Raw genomic sequence first — 20,873 nt, forward strand, 5'->3', positions numbered from 1 at the left:
GATTAGTATATTAGTGAACCTTTGCATGCGACGTCTCCACTATGCAAGAACTTTAGTAGAAATGTACATGTTTACAGGCTCAATACTTGTAGACTGTTAAACTTCACTGAAACCACTCCATATTTGCTAGTTCCTTTATTTCTTTTTAATACAAAAGCATACTCAGATCAAAAATAATTAGATAATTATTTATGAAGCACAACAGACAGGTTTCACATCAAAAATAAAAAGAAAGAAAAAGAAAGACAGACACAATGGTCTGGACAGATTCTGCAGGTTTAGGGATCCAAAACAAGAGGAAAACAGAGAGGTTCGGATGTGAGTGTGAGTTAGACAGCAGGTGACGGTGAGGTGAACTTAACACACTGTGTCTTAAAGCAGCACTGGTGGGTTTTTTGATGACAGCTGATTTTCTAGAGTTATAGTTGAGTTTAGAGATAATATCAGATCATAGACATACAAGCAAATATCTGAAAGCTACATCAGGAATGGTGGGATTGAGAATGCTTTGATTGTGAAGATTGTATTATGTTGACTGGTTTGTAGAACATTCTCAAAACGAGAGGTGTAGTGTGCAATTAATGTTCAGCACATTAAAAATCTGCAGATTTTGTTGGGTTTTTTAAATATTAGATTTCTTTTTTTATATGCAAATTTTCACACATTCACTTTTGTGAACACAAACCACTCAGAATAGCAAACTTATAAAGACAGACAATTCCAATTTAAAACTGTAAGCGTCTATGTAAACTGCATTGCATCCTCTTTGTCTAAATAAAAAATATGAATCCAAAAAATAAGAACTAAATATGTAGATGACAAATTGTTTTCTATTGCACCAATTCTCATCAGTGAAATGCAAAAAAAAAAAAAAAAAAAAAAAAAAAAAACTGAATTGAACTGATAACAATAAAATTTTTTGCATACATTCAATGATGCTCAAAAATGTTTACAAACGTGTCAGCTGTTATGGAGGCATATACAACAATTGTGTTAAATATTCCAGCCATTTAGAACTATGGGACTCTGATAATTTTTAATCATCAAGCCTAATGAACTTCTACTTGAAAGCAACTGCATTCACAGAGTTTAAATTAGTAATGATGCTTTGTGTTCCATTATAAACTGCATTTATTGTCAATTGCAAGTTGAGCGCAAAGAACCTTTGTTAGATTAGAACACACCTTAGTGGCTACCAAGTGTACTGCAGCCTGAGACAAGCCCAGCATACAACGTGGCTCCTTCCTAAGCACTGGTAGGCAAACAAAGGTTAAAGCAACAACAAAAATGGAACACAGTGAGCCTAATCAAGATTTTTAACCCTCTGAAAGGCATAGAAAGACAGGACACATACCAACCTGGTTCCATTATAAAGCATAAACAGGCACAAATCTCACACATTTACAGGGTTATTTGCTCCGTTTTTGTTCGTAAGCAGTAAAACATCCAATTACCCCTTCCCTGTTCTTAGAAAAAAAAAAAGAAAAAAAAAAACAACTTTTTTTTCCATAAGGAGAAAAAAGAAAAAAAAAAAAAAACCACACACAATCAGTGTAGCAATCTGTCTTCCCTCTAAGTGCAGACTACAGCAGCACATAGACGGCCATTTCCAGCATTTCTATTGCTTTAAATTTTTACATTTATCACAGCAACAAGTTTGGCATTTGGAAGGTAGAGCCGCACAGCATTTATACAGGCAAGCACGGCGTTTGTCCTCGTTTTTCTTTTTTTTTTTTTTTTTTGGTACATTACACAAAAGCAGCCTCTCTCAATCCATTTCTGGTGCTAGTTTTGGAAAAGTGCACTAAATATGGGTGAAGGGAAAGATACAGTAATGAAAGGTAGATATAATAGGAAGAAAAGTAATACAGGAAAGGGTCCTGTACTGCTGGAAATGAATGATAAGTGTCATAAAATCTGTTATGTCAGTGTCAAAGAAGTCCAGTCTGTCATATACACTATATTAACGGTGATTTTCAACATGCTAAAGTGCCAAATACTGCATGTTCCTCCATTATTCAAGTTTGCGCTAGTCATCCCAAGTTTATAACTATGTAGAAAAATATGATTAGAATGATTTTGTCACAGCAGCAGTGGTAGCTGTAGAGGAATCCTCCCATGATCTCTGCACTAGTATAACAAACACAGACACACACAAAAAAACTGAAAAGATAAAGATTCAAATGATCAAATTTAAGCTGGACCTTTTGAACCTGCATTTCAATCAACATAAATCAAGTTTGTCACACCTCACAGACATACATGTCTTTTGAATATATCTCTATAAAACAGACAAAGCTTAAATTAAATGGTTTGATGAAGGATATAAAATGGCTTTAATTCCCCCACACACTTACTATTACAAAAAGAAAAGAGTAGCTTTTTACAGAACATCTGTGATCAATCTGAAAAGCTTTAGATGAGAACACACATCTGTAACGTTGTGAAGACACAGCAGCCACCACTTGGTATGTTAATGGTACGGGACATAACAGGACCATTATTTGTAACTGGTCTTTGACAGCTAGACCACAGTGTGTACATTCTGCAGCCTCTGTCTCATTTCTTGTGCATCTTTCTGAATTTTGTTTCTGCTCTCATCTAGGGCAGCATAGAAAATCACCTGAGTTTGCAGATAGTGGTGAGTGAAAGTGGTGGCGTTGGGCTTCACTTCTCTGAAGCTTGCACTGAGTTTAGGGCCTGGACTCCTAAACTCCTAAAGAGGAGAAGGAGATGAGATCGTGAGGGCTCAGCACGATAGAAAGAGAGTGAGATGTGAAAATGGATGGATGGATGGATGGATGGATGGATGGACGGATGCATGGATAAGGCTCTAGCATACAACATCATGGTCATTCTTGGTCACCAGCTTCAGACAAACCGGCAGGAAAACAGTAACAACAAGAGAGCTTCAGTCTGGCCCTCTGCCTGCCCACATTAAACACTGGTTCCATGCTTTTCATGACTGCTTTTCACTGTACCGCTTGCTGTACCTTTCCCTGTCTGTTCCCTCCGCTTTAAGCTCAAATATACTCATTTAAATTACACAGCTTAGTTCTCAGTTCTACAGGTTCAAGCAGATGACTGTTGCATCATGGCCTTCCCTGCTACAGGGTATATATTTGTGGGATTAATCATCAACGGGAAGTTTGTCGTCCAGTGCCAGCTGACCGTTCTCCTGATGCTCCTCACTCTTCCCAGAGTCTTGTAGTTGCTGCCGGCGCTGGACTTCCGCCTTCAGGGTCTCCAAGTCCTTTTGGCTGCAAGGGTATCAGGTATTTGTTACAGTTACTGCTCAGTTAAAACCAGAAATATAAATCAGGCAAGATACAATTACTACATTTTTACCAAAACCTGTATTCTGGACACATTTCATGCTTCATCACTTCTAGTGGTGATGTACAGCACCATTTGTTTAATTGCAACTGCTTACAAGTTTTGAAAATGAAAAAAAAAAAAAGCCCAAATGTACAACAGTGTGAATGAAACATGGAGTAAAGGGGACAGCTGAAGTCTGGCCAGCTGTAATTATAACATGTTGACAGTGGGAGTGGGAACAAACAGCGCCTGAATCTTTCTTCTGGTTATCTACGAGACCACTACCGTACAAACCCTTCGCTATGCTTCTACAGGCGGCACGATCCTAACATCTTTGCACAGAGTAGGATATGAATGCCTCCATTGTTTCCACTTGTAAGCCTAAGTGAAGTATAAACTTCATAAAGACGGTGTGTAAAAGAAGCACAGCATGACACATGAACTGGTGTTTTACGCACATCCAGCAGAATCGGTGAACACTGAAATCTGTGTGGAGTAAATTGCATGTGACATGCCTTATGTTAACTGCCATAAGCTTTTTGAAAGCGTTCACCCTTAAATTAGATTAACCTATCCATGAGATCTTCAATGATCTTGCATTTGTTAATATATTTCTAATGCAGGGCAGGTGCAGCAACAGTTCTGCCTTTCAAACATCTGTGGAACACTTTGCGTGCTTAATGCTGTAGTACATGATAGAACCAAGTACCGGATCATGCCTGGTTGAAATACATTTAAAAGATATAGTGAATGACGTGCAAGTGCTAGTGGTGTCAAACCTACCTGAGTGGAATAAAGATGATGCCATTGATAATATTGAGCTGCTCCAGGACACTGGCCATGCTTGGAGCTGTGAACTGCACAGAAAACAAACAGAATCGAATAATCAACTCATAGCCAACTACCAAAAACTATATAACAATGTATGAATACTGAGGAAATGACGAACTTACTTTGAGAGGCATGATGCTGGCATTGGAGCCGTTCTTGTAGATCTCGTTCATGGTTCTCTGTAGGGCCACAGCCTGCTGGGTGAGGTACTTCAGGTACTCTGAACTCTCCTTGGTCTTTTCGTGAGCTTCACCAACCTGTCAAGAAGACAAGTGCTACATTTCTGATTCTAGTTCACCAAAGATCCTACCTAGATTCACTTTTTAGTGCCCTTGTGCACAGCAGGTCGTACTGTGTAATATATTTAGAAAAGTATGTAGATATTGTGGGTGGGTGAGTGAGTGAGTGCAAGGTTCCACTCAAATGTACATCAACACCTCTAAATGTGGCTGTGTGTGCAAGAATGTACCTGGTTCTTGTAAATGGTGTAGCCCTCCTTCTCGTGCTGCAGAGCTGAACGGAATTCAGCCTTGCTCTCATATACCCGGGCCACAAGATGGTGACTGCACAGAAATGCATGCAGAGAGGAGATCAGAGAGGACCAAAAATCACATTCCAGTTTAGTAGTGTTTAACTCTAACTGAAAACTAACAATCCCTGTACCTGAGGGCAACTTTAAGGGATCGGGGTCCATGGTATTTGGAGTTGATGGCCAAGGCATTTTCTAGGAAGCGTAGTGAGAGGTCATACTCCATCACTCCATGTAGCACCAGACCAATATTGCTCTGTAAAAGGGAGAGAAAACAAATAGGGGTTTTAGTTCAGCATTATACACTGAACATTGGAAATATAAAGTCCTATGAGACCAGAAGAAACCCAGAGAACCTGGAAGAAACCCATACAAACACACAGAGAACACGCAAAACTCTGGACCCTGGAGCTGTGAGGCAGCAACACTACCCACTGAGCCCACAATGCCACCCAAAAATGAGTGGGGAAAAAAACCCACAGTATTTACATGACATATATAAGGATGTGAAGGTTTGTTGAAAGGTTTAAAACTTTATGGCTTAAAGTCTTAAAAATAACTATTTTGTGTGACATGAACATTCCAAGATGTCAATTTGTGTCTTAAATTTAGAATAATGTGCTGAAACATTTATAATGACTTACATAGAGAATAATTATAAATCTGTACTTTTTGTATGTGAAGTGTGAGAATGAGGTACTAATACTAAGCAAACATTTATCACGGTATTATCCACATAATAATAACTCATTATAACTCACATCTAGCAGAGCCATCTCAGGATGGTCCTCTCCACACACTAACAGCATGAGATAGCGGGCACGGTATAGCAGCTTCAGTGCAGTGGACAGCTGGCCATTAGCAAAGCAGTACAAAGCCAAGTGCATCTGTAAAAAAAAAAAAAAAATGCAAAATTTACAAGTCACTCAAATCTTACTGTATCAATAATTCAAGGATGATTATTAGAAGTGCGAGTAGTTTTTGTCCAGACACTCACATATTCTTGAATGGTGTTAGGATGCTCAATACCCAGCACTCTCTCACTCATCAGAACAGCTTTCTGCTGGTTACTGAGGGCCTGTAAAGGAAAACATTCCATGTAAGGAGAAATTCAAAGCTATGTGTGGAATAGAGTGAGAAGTACATGTGTGCATGGACCTCAGGGTGATCTCCCATGATGTAATTGAGGCGAGCCAGGAGGCGCAGACAGGCACAAATCTCCACGTGCATGGCTCCATACACGTTGTTGAAGAGGTTCAAGGCCTCGTTGATCAGCTCACATCCTTCCTTAAGGAAACCTAAAGACACAGGGGGGCAACCACTTAAATTAATGACATACCCTGCAAATAAGATGCTCTGCATCTGCACTGGAGCTTTCTGCACTTGCTGCTGTGGATGGTCCCCATACAGATACTCTAAATATTTAGGAATTTCCAAATTTGTTATTTATATCCAGATTTCTGTAAAGCCGCTATTGTTAAAAAGTCTATATAAAAAAATTGATTTAAATTTAATTGTGTAAAGTGAATATGAAAGAATCAGACCCCCGTACCACATTGTGCTTCACCATCGGTCACAAAACCCATCATGACTAGCCTAAACCAGTAGAGTCCTTCAGAAATAAAACAGCAGGACATTCCAGCCTAATATACTACACTCACTACATTTTCTTAATCTCCTGCATTTAAAATCAAATGATGGTTTTGTTGCTGTTTTAAAGATCGGTTACATTACCTTGCTGGACTTTGGCTTGCCCGCTCTGGAAGAAATGAAAGGCATCGGAGGCTTTAGGGTTGACGTGCTTTACGACTGGGAAGATGTTCAGGATGTCTTCCTCTGTGAAAGCCGGCTTGTGGCGGCTGTCGAAGTTGTACTCCTTTATCAGGATCTGCAGAGACAGCACAAAGCAATGCCTCATTGCAGACCAGAGTGTCCATCTACCAGACATTCATTAAAATGGGCAGCTCGATAAAAGCATTACCTGGATACCAGTTTTGATGGAGATTTCCCTCAGGAGGGTGATTTTTTGCAGGCCATATTTCTCTACTGCCTGGTCCATACTCTCACTGCCAAAAGAAGCACAGAGCACAAAGTTGCAGACTTTGTGTTTTCACCTGCTTTTTTTTTTTTAATTCTGCTTGGATTGTGTGACATTTAACTGCAATCTGGATTATTGTTTTTTTTTTATTTCAAATGTCAACAGTGGCATGCATTTGATGAAAAATGACCACTATGAAACACTTAAGGCCTTTTTTTTTTCCAGCAAATGGTCGCACTAATATATGCTACAGAAATCAACAAGATGCATAAGGAATCTGAATTAAGATCAAATTCAACTGTAAGGTACATAAAGATTCTCATTACTACTACTACAATATAGAAATAGTCACATGCAAAAGTTCCTCACCATTGTAGAGCGAAGTGGTAATAAGTGCGAGCCTCGGTGCAGATGTTCTTCCATAGTTCGCTGGGGGTCAGGCTGGCCCAGGCCGTGTTGTCTCCTCCTCCAGGCACTCTGTTCCGTCTCTTCTTGTTTTTCTTGCGTGAGACCAGCTCGTCTGCAGGCAGATGGGCCACGGCGTCTGGGAAAGAGCTCAGGAAGCAGTTCAGGAAGTGGCTCACTGCAGCAGACAGGGCTGAAAGCTCGACACCCTACAATTTGCACGCACACGAATAAGAAAATTTGCATAAAACAAAGTGCATAAAAAAAAAAAGTCATAGTTCATGAAAACTGAGAGCTCACCTGGAGGTAGGTCTTAAAGATATGTTTGGTGCATCTTGTGATCAGCTCAGTGATTCCTATTCTCTGTAATGAGGAAAAAGGGATCAAGTACAGCACTGGCATAATGCCAAGAAGCAAAAGAAATATGAGAATTAAGAGCCTTATTACATACATAGAAATGATCAAGCTGTGGTTTTGCAGGCATCTTGTCCACAAACTCCAGCACATTGCCGAGGTAGCGCACGTTGATACCACGCTGATGGAGGGCCTCGGTCAACGTGGCTCCATCCATTGGCAGGGCAGTGTGGTCTAAACAGTCTTTTATCTGCAAGAGAAGAAACACAGTGGTCACCAAGTTGAAAAACAAATAAATAATTTCCATTCATTTCATCCCCAATCACCAGTAACCGCATTATCCTGGTCACGGAGTCACGGAGGAGACAGGGTACATTCAGGAAACACTGGACACTGGAGCTGTGAGGCTGTGACGCCCCCTATTTCACTATAACTCCATGTAAATATCACTCACCAAAGATGGGATCTGACAAGACACCAGGAAGGCTGCTGCATCTTTGAGAAGCTGCTTCTGCTTCTGGATGTCTTCAGCACTCTCTTCTGGGAAACGCACTCCTACAACACAACAAGAGAGCTCATCACAGTTGTTCATATCAAGCTGGAAAAAAACTAAGATTCAGAAAATGCTCGTAGTTTTCATACCTGGGGAGAAGATGTCTGGGTTGAAGCGAATGTCAAAGGAAGTGTTGCAAATAGAGCCCACCGCTTTGCAAGCGTTCAGGACGACCTCTCGGCTTTTGGGGTCTGTTTCCGATCCACAGACAAAATGCACAGTTATAAACAATTCACTATAACTATAACACACTGCAATGCTGTAATTATATTCAAACCCACACCAGTTAGACAATAAAACAGTGCACATAAGTACCAAACAGATCAAATTATGTGTTAAATGGATGATTAGCACAGAGTAGGCAGACTGATCAGCAGGAGTCAAACCATCACCGGTTATTCACCACAAGTTAATTCTTCATCAATTTGATTTCATTAATTAAATCATGTTACAAGTCAGTGAGTGTGTTATTGGAAATTAACAGAGAATGAGAAAGACAGAGACATTATTGTGTCAATTCTTGAGATTTTTCCATAAATGAGCCTTGAACAGGAACAGGAGCACACACACTAACTGAGAGATGCTGATTTCATAGGGGTCAGCCAAGCTCCTAATGCACTAAAACAGGAATAGGAAGTGCGTCTGATAGTGCAAGAACAGACAAAGACGACAGCTAAAAGCAAGCATACGCAGTACAAGGGAAGATCTGTTGCATCTCTGTTAGCTGTGTGCTCCTGTTTCTCACAGCTCATGTTTAGCTGTTCGCATGACCTACCAATCCCAGATCCATCTTCTGCTGCTAAAGATTCAGCCAGCTCTTTAGCCTGAGCTAATCCTGGTATAGTTTCAAGGGCCTCCTTACCCTCCAGAGGACTGTCACAGCCTCCATTCTGGCTCTCTGGACCTGTGGGTTCATCAGCACCCAATGAGACGGTACCATTAGTGGTTACTGCAGAGTTTTCTGTAGCTGTGGCCTGCTGGTTCTCAGCTGCCTCAGGTGTCTGCGTGGATTCAGAGGAAGCTGGCGAGACAGAGGTTTCGGTGGGGTTCTCGGGGGCCTCTGGAGCTGATGCTGGCTTAATCTCAGCTTCGCTTGTTGTGTTCTCAGGCATGGCTGCAGGCTTGCCGTCTTTATTTGCTTTGTGCTGCATCAGCTGGAGTGCTGCCATCTTCATGAAAAGGAGATACCTTTGGCCCACAGAAAGTTACCACAGTTAAAGCTGATGAGTCACAGTACTGTATGTACTTTGTAAAGCAGTAATCTTTACAAAGGACAGAAAGTAATCAGTAATCTTCTCAAATTGCACTTTTCCCTAGGCCAGGGACTGGTATAAACGGGCTAGCAAGGTGAAGTCTCCCCTTTCTTTCAAAGATAAAAAGACATTACTAATGTTTCACTTATGCACCCATATCAGATGGATGTATGCTGTTAACAATTGTCTTAAGGCAGATTATTTTGCACCTTTGAAAAAAATATACAGTTGCATGAAGAAGTGAGGATAAGGCTGATGTCTTTCAGTTAGTTAGAATGTAACTATTTGGTTTGGGGTTTTTTTGGATTGAAAAAAAGAGTAACTTTTCTGTATCCATGTTTGCTATCAGGAGGAAACAGCATGAACCCAGATGATCATTATATACTTCAAAAAAAAAAGAAATCACGAATGCAGTGTTTGAGTGTGTATAATAGTTTGCTCCACATCATTCTTACTATGCAGTCAATGAGACGTGATGATGTCATGTATTGCACAACCCTAATAATTTCATTGTCGAGCTACTGACACATTAGATTTTATCTCTCTGAACTACTGGTCACTGCTCTGGCCCATGAAAAGTTGAAAAAAAGATACTTAAACTGGCAAATTTATAGAAATATTATTCCATAATAAAATATAATTTATAATTATATAAATTATAATAATAAATTATTATTATAGAAATTAGTGAAAATAATATGATCAACTATATTGATTAACACACCTTAATTTGCATAATATTCACTGAACCTAATATGGCAACTTAATTTTTTTTTTATTAGTAATAAACTAAGCTAAATTCAGAAAGGTTATAAAATGCTTACACAAAAGAAAACTACATGTACCTGTTAAACTGGTATGATTTGCATATTACACTCAATCCAGTCTGCCTGCTTAATTACTGATCAGCAACATTAGTACATGTCTGTCAAACATTCCTTCAAAAAGCAGTGCTGGTCAGAGCATACCTGTGCTCTACGAAGGCCTCGATGAGTTCCTGGCGCAGACAGGCCAGGCGGTGACGATGCTGTCGAGGGAAGCCCTGCTTCTGGCTCTCGGGGTTTAGCTCCTCCCCTTCCACAGACAGGAAGTTGAGGTCAGGAGGAAAAGTGCGTAGCAGGTCTAGGATATAGTGGCGCCCGTCGTTGCCGATGATCCCCTTGCACTCGACAGACGAGCAGAGCTCCACGGCCATGTCCTTCTCATTGAGAACAGGATGACGCTGCACCTTCAGAGGCCGGCTCGTCTTCTCAAGCAGCTCCAGGTACTTGGGGTGGGACACCACAGTCTTTCCAAAATCAATGGAGCCATAGATGACGCTCTGCTCTTGTTCGCGCTCCAGAATGCCGGGGATGATGGACTGTGCGGTGACGCGGTAGCCCCTGCGGTTAAGCAAGCACCGATAATTAGTAATATACAATATTACGATTGCTTTTCAGGTAAAATGTTACCCAGTAAGACAGATAAAAGTAAACATGTAGTGCCATGATGTCAAACTATTATAAAGGATGAAGTAATTATTACCAAATATTGGTGCATATCTACCTGTAGTCCACAACCACAGTGCCTAGAGTGTACAGCCCCTCCACATCAACTGCACCATACGCTCTCACGCCATTCAGGTCGTTGGTGGGGGCGGCGTGTGCTGCGGCATCTCCTCCCAGCTCTTTGTAGTGATCACGGACGTCAAATCCCAGGCTGAAGAAGATGTTGTTCCAGATGAACATCTGCATACGCGTCTCCTCACCGGGATTGATGGCCATCACATTTCCGTCAATTACAGCCATGGCACCCCGCGTAGCTGCTGCAGCGAAGTCACTGTGAACCTAAAAGAAGTTTGGGGTTGAGTCCCGAGCTACTCTGGGTTCTACCATCAAACTAATCTTGTTCTTTGTACGCTTACCTTGAAAATGGCTCTCTCTCTCAACAAACGCTCTGGCAGGTTCTTCCGGGAGAGCTCTCTTGTTGTCTGCAGCTCTTCATTCCAGTCTCTGGTCTACAGAGAGGCAGAGGAGATGTAATAACAAGACCACTCTCTAAAGGGTACAGACATCCAATAATAATGCAAATGGACAAAAACATGCATCGCCTACCTGGCCAGGTATGTGTTCTTCATATCCCAAACGGGAGGTGTAGGCATCCTCTGCCCTCACACAGTCCATGGCATGATCAATCTGAGGAGCAGTCCAGTTGTACACCTGGAACGGTGTGGCTATTCTCTCAAATGGATGTCTTTGGACTCTGCAGGACAATCATTTCAAGATATTTCATTTGTTTACATCAAGAAAGGTGGACACTCATTGAGAGGTGAAAAGGGTGTTAATTCAAGAAATACTTAATCAACAAATTACAAACTATATAGAATATGTGGATGGAAACATATGTTTCCAGTGAAGAAACATTTTCAAGAACCCTGGGATTTTTCCAACATCTTCAGGTGTGTTTCCATGGGATGATACAGAGTACCAATTTCAGTGCCTGGGCCGTAGGAACCTTTTTTTTTAAATTTTTTTTTTTTTTAATAATAAAAATGTTTGCACTCCAAAGTAGGTGCTTCTCTGTATAGCAAGAACTAGAGGATACTGGTCACACCAAACAGTACTATTAGTCAAAGGCCAAATTTGCTTCACCTAATGACTGACTCTCTCATATAAAACTATATTTTGCCAGTAACCAATTACTTCTTTTAATTTTATATCACAAGAAGCACAGCACCACCAGCAAAACAGAATGTTTCCACAATGCTTTTATTTTTGCATATATGGTATGTCACACGTCATAGGAGAGTACTGTGCATGCTGCTAGTGGCTTGTTGCGCAAAAAAAAAAAAAAACGTGTGAAACTGCTTTCCTGCAGTGCAGTAGAAAACAGGAAAAATGTAGTTTGAGTTCAGAGTATTTTTGGAACTTTTAAATTCCTTCATAATTCTCCATAATTCTTGAAACTACGTGGAAACATGCTTAATTAAATTAAGCCCTCACCGTTTCTTCTGCAGGGCGGTGAAGTTCTTCTTAAAGGCCGGGCTGATCTGACTCAGCAGTTCCACCAGAGAGTGGCTCAGAAAGCTGGGGTTGGCAGGCTTAGGGTTGAAATTGTAGGTGGTGGACCTAAACAAGCAACATTATAATTATACGCCATACCAAACAGCCATAGGTGGTGTAAATATAGAACAAGAGCAGGATAAAACATTATATAAACAATACAGAAAAAGTAAAGGACACACTGAGAGAAGGACGATGCTAATTACAATATGGTCTGGTTGTACTCACTGGTTGAGGTAGAATCCGCGTGTGGAGGCAGTGATGCTGACGTGCCGCTCTTCTACAGTCACAACGTACAGGTACATGAGATCTCCGTGCATCTTCCTGTTGCCTGGCGGAGGGTTCCAGCCACTCATTGTGAGGACTTTGAGGCACTGAAGTGGCTGTAGATAGAGTACATTACAAGCAAAGATGAATTTCCATGTCAGACAATAACAGGAGTTGTGCACTAAGGCTGGCCAATACATCAATATGATCTCAATATTCAAATACATTTCATCACAGTACACTTTTGAGAGAGTGTTGTGGTTATTGTATGGTAGTAATTTTGCCTCTAGACCCTACATTCACACTAGGAAGTGACAAGTCGCTCATGTTGCTTGTAGTTCATCTCTAGTGGGTGTGAAGCGACCGTTGTCGTTGGCACTTGAACAAAAGGTAGTGATATGTGGCCCTTCCCCAAACTGTAGCTATAAAGTTGGAAGTACACAATTGTATAGAATGTCTTTGCATGCTGTAGCATTAAAATTTCCCTTCAGTGGAATTAAGGGGCCCAAACATGTTCCACCATCACAATGCCCCTGTGCGTTTGCCAAAGTTGGAGTGGCAGAATCAAGTGTCCTACACAGAGCCCTGACCTCAACCCCACTGAACACACTTGGGATGAACTGCAACACAGACTGCACCCCAGGCCTCCTCAAAGGACATCAGTGTCTGACCTCACTAATGCTCTTGTGGCTGAATGAGCACAAATCCCCACAGCCACGCTCCAAAATCTAGTGGAAAGCCTTCCCAGAAGAGTGGAAGTTATTATACCAGCAAAGTAGTGACTAAATCTGGAATGGGATGTTCAACAAGCACGTATTGGTGTGATGATCAGGACAAACGTTTGGACATATAATGTATGTAGCTTCTAAAGTCAACTAAACACAAATTAAATAATGCTGTAATCAGTGTGAAAATTGCCTGTTTACTTCACATGTTTTAGCTTCATACTGGCTTTGCTAGCAGATTAGCAAACCAATCTATCTATACTAGCTATGTACACTCACCAGAGGCACCAACAACCTCTGCTGCATCCTTGCAACTTCCTTCCTTATTTTTTTTTCATAATGTCTATAAACATTTAATGAGAAGTCAAATATGACAGGATAAGATGAAACCCTGTTTTTCTTCCATTTTTGTGCATCAAAATGTAAATAGGAACCAACTGCAGGTTGAGATTAAAGGGGGGAACTGAAGAAAAGTTGGACCACATGCCCATAAGAATGGGTCTAAGAAACTGTTTGAGGCAATCGTTTGGATTTGTCCTGGTTGGATGGTGTCAAACCTAATTTGCATAGAATTGACATCGCTGTGGCTGAAATTGTGGCTCTGTGTCGTGCACGTACATAAAAAATGCATGGTAAGTTTGTCGCTTGCTGCTGTGAAAGCAGGGTGATGCTTACCTTCCAGTCTTTGTTCTGTGGCTGGAGGGGGACTAGGGGGCGCTCTTTACTGCCAGGCAGGATGTGTTCAGGGGGAGTACAGTCAATCTGTTCAAGCTCACTGCCCTTCTTTTTACGTTTGCCACTATCTGTAGGAGTGAGAACATAATGGGCATCAAATCAAAGCAGATCAGGCTGCAGCTGTTTCTGTTGGCAAGTAAACGAACTGTTACACACACCTCCAAGATCTCCATCTGTGAAGACACTGAGGAAGGACAAAGAGTTGCAGTCTACTCCATTGTAAGCGTCAGAAGGATCCAGACTCTTTAACAGGTCTCTTATATGACGAACATGAATGCGAGCCTCGCGTACTGTGTAAGGCTCTGAAGAGTGAAAGTAAAGGACAGATACATAAAAATCTCTAGAGAGAAGAAAAAAAAAAAACAAAACAACCAATTGAGTAAAAACAGCTCTGCTCTATACCTTCCACCACTTTGAGCAAGGATCCTTCTTGTAGGCCCTCGATGGACTTTAACTCGGCAAAGTTGTCCAGCACGTTGCCATCGAGCTGCAGAGAAAAGCAAGTGCGATGGCAGGTGTCTTCACGGTCCATAAGCACTTGGTGGATCTCCTGCACCATCTCCTGTGGAGACACCTGAATAGGAAAGAGGGAGTATTTTTAAATGAAGAAACTCCTCTTCTCATCTCTCTGTATTCAAAAGCAGGACCAGAGCTGATGTACCTGCAGGTCAAAGGGCTCAATGCCTGGTGCCTGAATCTTCACAGTGAAGCCAGTGTCCTGAATCACAATCACTTCCTGCTCATTGGAGTCGTCACCGGCGTCAGGATCAGTGCTGCCATCCTGCTTGGACTCTGTCTCCTCGGTCTGGTCATGTCCTCCGTCACCATTCATTACTGCTGTAGCTGCACTGTGTGCTGTGGAGAAAAGTAGTGCTCAGATTTTGGCAGAAATTAATCACATCACATCACATACAGGGCCAATCATTTAGAATGATCATATTTAGATTCCACAAATAGGAAGTATATTGCTGAGGAAAACGGGTCTTGGTTACTCTGACCAAAAGTATCCAAAAGTACACAATTATTTAATGCCACAGAAACCAGAGATGACCATGCATTCACGTCACATTGAATTACAGTCATTATGAAACTCTTGCTTGCTCGCTCGCTCTGTCCACCTTCTCAGACTCACAAAATAGCTGGTTTTATGGAAATGTACTCAGTGCCTTAACGTCATTCACTGGTTTGTAGATAGTATTCAAAAGCTACACTATACTGTTAATTATGTAGTCAATACTAGAAAATGATAGGGAATGTCTGACAGACACAAAGTTAAATGCTGATGTTATGGTCTACACAAAGAGGCACGCACTAATTACCTGAAAACAGCCAACAATATGGCTTTATTTTTAAGGAAGTAGGCTGTAGGCTGAATATAAGCTCAGCAAGTTCAGTCTGTTAAAAGCTGGCCCATTATGAGACTGGACAAGCTAACCCAGCCTGTAATGAAACAAATAACCCAATTAAACTACCCAATATGTGTAACCCAGCAGTCGGGTTAAAAGACCAACCCAATGTTAAGTTACTTCACATACCACAAAGTGAGAGCTTCTGAGGAGTTCCAGAGTTTGTAAGTCAAGTGGGGAGCTTGGAATTAACATAATTCCAACATGACCATCTCAATAGTAACTGTGCAATCTCTACATCCTGCTCTAAGCCAGTCAGTTACAAAAAACTAAAATCACACATCAGTTGCCAAGTCACAGCCCCAACAGAGCTCAACAAGGCTGTTCAAAGAGATTTCTTTAAAAACAACAGCAGCTGCTCATCTTGAGAATGTGAACATTCCAGCCAAACTCCACAGCTGACTACATCCATGCCAGCACTTGAATACCTCACTCCACTCCTAGCGCTCTGAATCTGTTCAGATTCATCTCACCCAGAACCAGCATGTTCATCGTACACAGACTAGAGTGCTGCTTCAAAGCTGGAGGATAAGTTACACTTTATCAAACTCCCTACTACACCACAGCTGCTTTTGCTCGAATACATCCAGGGCAAGAGAAGGCCCACTATTTGCTTTCAGACAAATGCAACTTGTCCTTGCCTGCCGTCAAGGTAACCAGTCAAGGGGTCAGGGCTCTAGCAACAAACGTTAGGCATCTCCTTACACACAGGGAGTAAATCAAACAAATATAATGAGCACTGGATAAAGAAAAGGTCTCACATACACACAGATCAGTCATCATTTAATTGTCAGAAATCTGGCTTTTATACAAACCACACATCAATGTCACTTTAGAGCTTAAACTTAAATGAGTTTGTCTGTTTGTTTTCAGAGCTCTCTGATTTCATTGAGGAAAACTGCAGTTACAATTCCAAAAAAAATATTGACAATCCTTCCTCTTCCCTGCAACAGAGCCACCCCAAGCCCTCCCCGCTTTAAAACTACACAAACACAACTCATTAGATGCCATCCAACCAGCTCTGTGTCTGATGGTGCGGAGTTAATTTGAGGGCTGGAAAAATGTAAAAAGACACCTGAAATGAAGAAACTATCAACATCAATTTCAACATTACAAACGTCAAGACCTTCGAGCCATACAGCATAAAAAAATGTCAAAATCTTCCATGAAGACCAATTACAAACTAATAAATATGTTTTAAACACATTTCCTTTCAAACAAAAGCAAGAATCACTCAACTGCTTTGAGGTTTTTAAAGAGCTTCCAGCATTATTAATAGCCCAATCCTAAAAACATCAAAAAACAGAGCAAAGTGTGCATGGGGTAAGTTCACCTCCATATTGCACAACTCCAAAGGCAATCCCTGTGCCCTTCTGTCCCCTCCCAGCAGTCTGAGTGAAGTCCATCCGCCCTGCACCCTCTTCACTCCTGACCAATAACCATTAGTTTTGCATAAGTACGACAATACAATCAGGATAAACAGACAATAAGAGGGTTTTTCAGCATGATTCTCATCTTCCTATTTCCCCAAAAAAGATGATCATCCCAAACCACAGCAGCAGATGTGATCCTAAGCATTTGTGTACACACTCCATCACTTTTATACAAATTTTATATTGAAATTCTCTTCACATCAGGTTCTCCATCTTAGACAGGAATCTGTGCTGAGGAGAATCTTAAGTAGACTATTCAGTGTTATCATGAAACAAGCAGGTCAGTCATTGTTGGTAAATCATTCAAAGAGTGACCATGGTGCAGGTTTTCTACAAGCGGTGTGCAATTTTAAACAGCCTCCCTGCGTGCCTTAATCACTTCACCACACACACTATATTCTGGCAGGTCAAAAAGAGAGAGAGGACTTTGACAGTTTAATCCAATGTTTAAAAAAAAAAAAAAAAAAAAAAAAAAGGGAAGAAGAAAGCACTAGTGTGGCATACAATAAGAAGCATTCATAATTTCTTAATGCAACACTCTGCTTCAAATGTTCATTTACGATACCGATGGCAACTTTTAGAGTTTGGGAACAAATCATTAACCCCATAAGAACCCTGTCACCATAAAGCTCTGGACAAGAACCTCATGAACACACATCAGTAGTAATGTAGAAATGTTAGGACTCATCTGCAACAGTCTATCTGTAGTCTTCCAACAGCATAAAACCTGACAGCCAGGTGACAAAATAAGAGTATTCTGTCTGTAAGTGGATCAGCCATATGCAGCAAGGATGAAAAAGTGCTTAAGAAGCCATGACATGGAAGAAGAGCTGTGTTTACCCTGGAGTCAGACAGACCCCCTGCTGACTGGCCAAATCTCCTGTCTAAATAGCACACACACACACACACACAGAGCCTACTGCCTCTCTGACAAGTGACAAATGCACAGGTGTAGATTTATCCATCCTGCAAAACTCTGGCACTGGTAAAAGGTCAGAATCTGAGCTGCAACCCATTCAAGGAGACAGTGCACTTTATGTGCAGCCTACATTAGCCAGACTGATGTAATCACCTGATCAAGCACTGTCAAACAGAGCCTGCAACAGCCAGCTCACATCCACCTGATCAACTCCATTCGAGCTCTAACCAAAGCGCAGCTATTCCAAGGTCCTTGGGAAATGACACTGAATGCGTTTGCTAGCCAACTCACTGCGCGCTAAGTTGTATAACTTAGCCGGCTGCTCGACTAAAATAAAGGCGGAATCAAAGGATGATGATGATGATGATCATGATTTGCAACTTTCAGAAATCTGGTGGCATTAATCTTGGTAATGTAATCCTTAAAAAAACTAATACTTACCGATGGGCTCGCTCTATACTGAACAGGTAGCAATAACCTTCTATCGGCATACAAGCAGCACGACTTTCCATGTGCAGCAACTTCCGCTTCCCGGTCAGGGCACATACTACTGCTAACCGTATGGGGGGGGGGAGACGAGTGGAAAAAAACTCTGCATAGTAAACTCGAAGAGCGTGACCTAGTAACTACACTGAAGTTATGACACTAATTCCTTAGTCGATATCAAAATAATCTCAAAACATTTAGAGCTCAGTGAAAGAGTCAGTTCAGAGGAAAGCGTCAGTACAAACACCCCTATTTATGTGTGTTGATTTGGTTCGTTCCAATGAAGGTGACCTTCAGTTCATTGGCAGCTGCACGCTGGTACAGAACATGTGCGGCCAGGCTTCACACGTCTACACGGAGCTCTTACTAGCTCCCGCTCTTATTAGCTTCCAGAAATTACAGTCCACACAGGTTTATTCGGACATGTGAGTATATTTAGATAAAGCAAGCTGCCGAAGACATTAGACCTAACCACGAGAAGACTAACTAGCAATGATGCGATTATGCTAACGAATAACTTGGAGAGCTGCTAGCTTCCTGAAGTCACAGTGATCAGTGATCTAACACAAAGTGGAGAGTTATCACACTTCACCTCATACAGACACACTGATCTTTCCACTGACAAGGGACTGCTCTTATTCTGTCATGATGATGAGAGTGACATTTATTTTCACAACCAAGCCATCTGCACAACCCTGAGACCCTGAATCACACACACACACACACACACACACACACACACACTACTGTCTGAAGTGCTCCATCCACGGTACACGTCCTTTTGGTTACTGTGTCACTGTTAGAGTTAGCCAGCTAGCCTAGCTAAGGTGACTGCAGAGAGCACACATGGAAGCTGTCATCTGAGTGTCCACATCTCTGATCTGTCTCCATTCCAACATGATAACACGACTACCAGATCACAAGATTTTCTGCAGCCTGATTACTTAGCTACCTGTCTATCACAGATCGCACTACAGCTGAATCTAGGCAGGAGAAACATGCTCTGAGGCTCACATACCGCATGGACAGCACTCCTTCACGGTCTTCTTGTTGCTCTCTTTGCTGTTCGGTGTCTCTCCTTCCTGAGCGAGCTCCACCGAGGCGCACTTCGCCACTGATGCTGCTGCTGGCATCTCATCCGTTTTGCTCACCATGATGTGATCTCTACAAACTACCAGCCTTCAGACCGAGCAGCTGAAATCCGTTGCTTTTGGGACGTCAGATGGAGAAGTGTGTGGTGTTGAGCGGCGTTGTCCGGTCAGCGAGGTGAGCTAGCTACATGCAGACACATCAACAGCACAAAAACAAGTCCACATCAGAAGGAAGAAGGACAGTTCTCCGGGTACAAGCCGACCCACGTGCTTTCTCCTCCTCTTGACCTCTCTGTCTTTGTGTTTGTCCCTCCCCTTTACAGCGCGGCTACGGCAAGCGCAGCGGAACATTTCAAGCATCAGTGCGTTACGACCAAAAAGTCGTTCTGTCTTCACTGAAAATGTAAACTCCCCTCTCAATGTAAACTCCACTCCCAATGTACACTCCAGTCCCAATGTAGACTCCAGTCCCAATGTAAACTCCACTATTTCCCCACATTCTAGTTATAAATACAGATCTGGCAGAAACTTATTGTTCATCATGCAATGTAGTCCACTCCAGTATGCTTATTAGATTAGATTAGATTAGATTAGATTAGATTAGATTAGATTAGATCAACTTTATTGTCATTGTGCAGAGTACGAGTACAGAGCCAACGAAATGCACTTTAGCATCTAATCAGAAGTGCAAATAGCAATATGTGTATAAATATATATATGCATATACATGTGCAAGGTATGAGATAGAGAAAGTAGAGACTAACACAGTGCAAATGACAAGGTGTACAAGTATTCAAGGTGCATTGTACAGAGATATGAGGTATTTATACAGTACTGTGCAAAAGTCTTAGGCACATGCAAAGAAATTAAATGTTTCTACATTTAAAAAAATACTATAAAGAGCAGTAAACAGTAATAAATGAAACAAAGCCAATATTTGGTGTGACGACCCTTCCATCAATAATGTAGAAGTCATAAAATAAAAATCTGTAACAAAGTTTGTAACTAAAAAAATAGGGAGCCTAAGACTTTTGCACAGTACTGTATATATCTGGTAGAGAAAGTAGAGACCAGCTCAGTGCAAATATAGAAGTTACCGTGCTAGTGCAAAGGACAAGATACAGATGGTATTTAAGAGTGCAAGAGCAGTATTTAAGGTGTTTATAAGGAATACGGTAGGTTAGGTTCAACTTTATTGTCATTGTCAGAGTACAGAAGCAGTGAAATGCAGTTAGCATCCATCCAGTAGAGCAAATAGCAAATAATTTCAAATGAGGTAACAAGGTTATGGTGCAATAAGTTAACAGTGTACAGGTAAAGATAAACAGTATGATGCATACCAGTCATGCAAATGGCAATTAAGTTAAATGTAATAAATAAGAATTATGATGCGGTTAGTTGAGATAATGGTAATCAGCATGATGCATGCAATATGATGCAGTGGATACATACAGTGGATAAAAATGCAGATGTGCAAATAACAGTCTGA

At 41.3% G+C, this 20,873-nt stretch overlaps 1 protein-coding gene across 3 annotated transcripts; it reads right to left on the bottom strand.

Annotated features, from left to right (window-relative positions):
• Nucleotides 1–120: 120 nt before the first annotated feature.
• On the bottom strand, nt 121–19,684 carry cluha (clustered mitochondria (cluA/CLU1) homolog a). Of its 3 annotated transcripts, none has more exons than XM_026924196.3 (27): nt 19,312–19,684; nt 14,711–14,904; nt 14,452–14,623; nt 14,208–14,351; nt 13,990–14,117; nt 12,551–12,705; nt 12,263–12,388; nt 11,375–11,522; nt 11,185–11,277; nt 10,827–11,107; nt 10,250–10,663; nt 8,891–9,216; nt 8,118–8,219; nt 7,930–8,030; nt 7,573–7,725; nt 7,422–7,484; nt 7,086–7,330; nt 6,660–6,744; nt 6,413–6,566; nt 5,837–5,976; nt 5,676–5,756; nt 5,440–5,565; nt 4,813–4,934; nt 4,619–4,712; nt 4,272–4,406; nt 4,102–4,175; nt 121–3,260 (listed from the first exon to the last, which is right to left on the bottom strand). In XM_026924196.3, the coding sequence occupies exons 1-27, from the start codon at nt 19,445–19,447 to the stop codon at nt 3,131–3,133; spliced, it is 4,122 nt and encodes a 1,373-aa protein (XP_026779997.3). In that variant the 5' UTR covers nt 19,448–19,684; the 3' UTR covers nt 121–3,130. The 3 variants fall into 3 exon arrangements, with proteins under 3 accessions (XP_026779997.3, XP_026779996.3, XP_026779998.3); XM_026924195.3 differs by having other exon boundaries at nt 8,804–9,216; XM_026924197.3 differs by lacking the exon at nt 19,312–19,684 and adding an exon at nt 18,249–18,389 and having other exon boundaries at nt 8,804–9,216.
• Nucleotides 19,685–20,873: the final 1,189 nt, after the last annotated feature.

The sequence above is a fragment of the Pangasianodon hypophthalmus genome, chromosome 14, assembly GCF_027358585.1.
Source record: "Pangasianodon hypophthalmus isolate fPanHyp1 chromosome 14, fPanHyp1.pri, whole genome shotgun sequence".
Lineage (NCBI taxonomy): Eukaryota > Metazoa > Chordata > Actinopteri > Siluriformes > Pangasiidae > Pangasianodon > Pangasianodon hypophthalmus.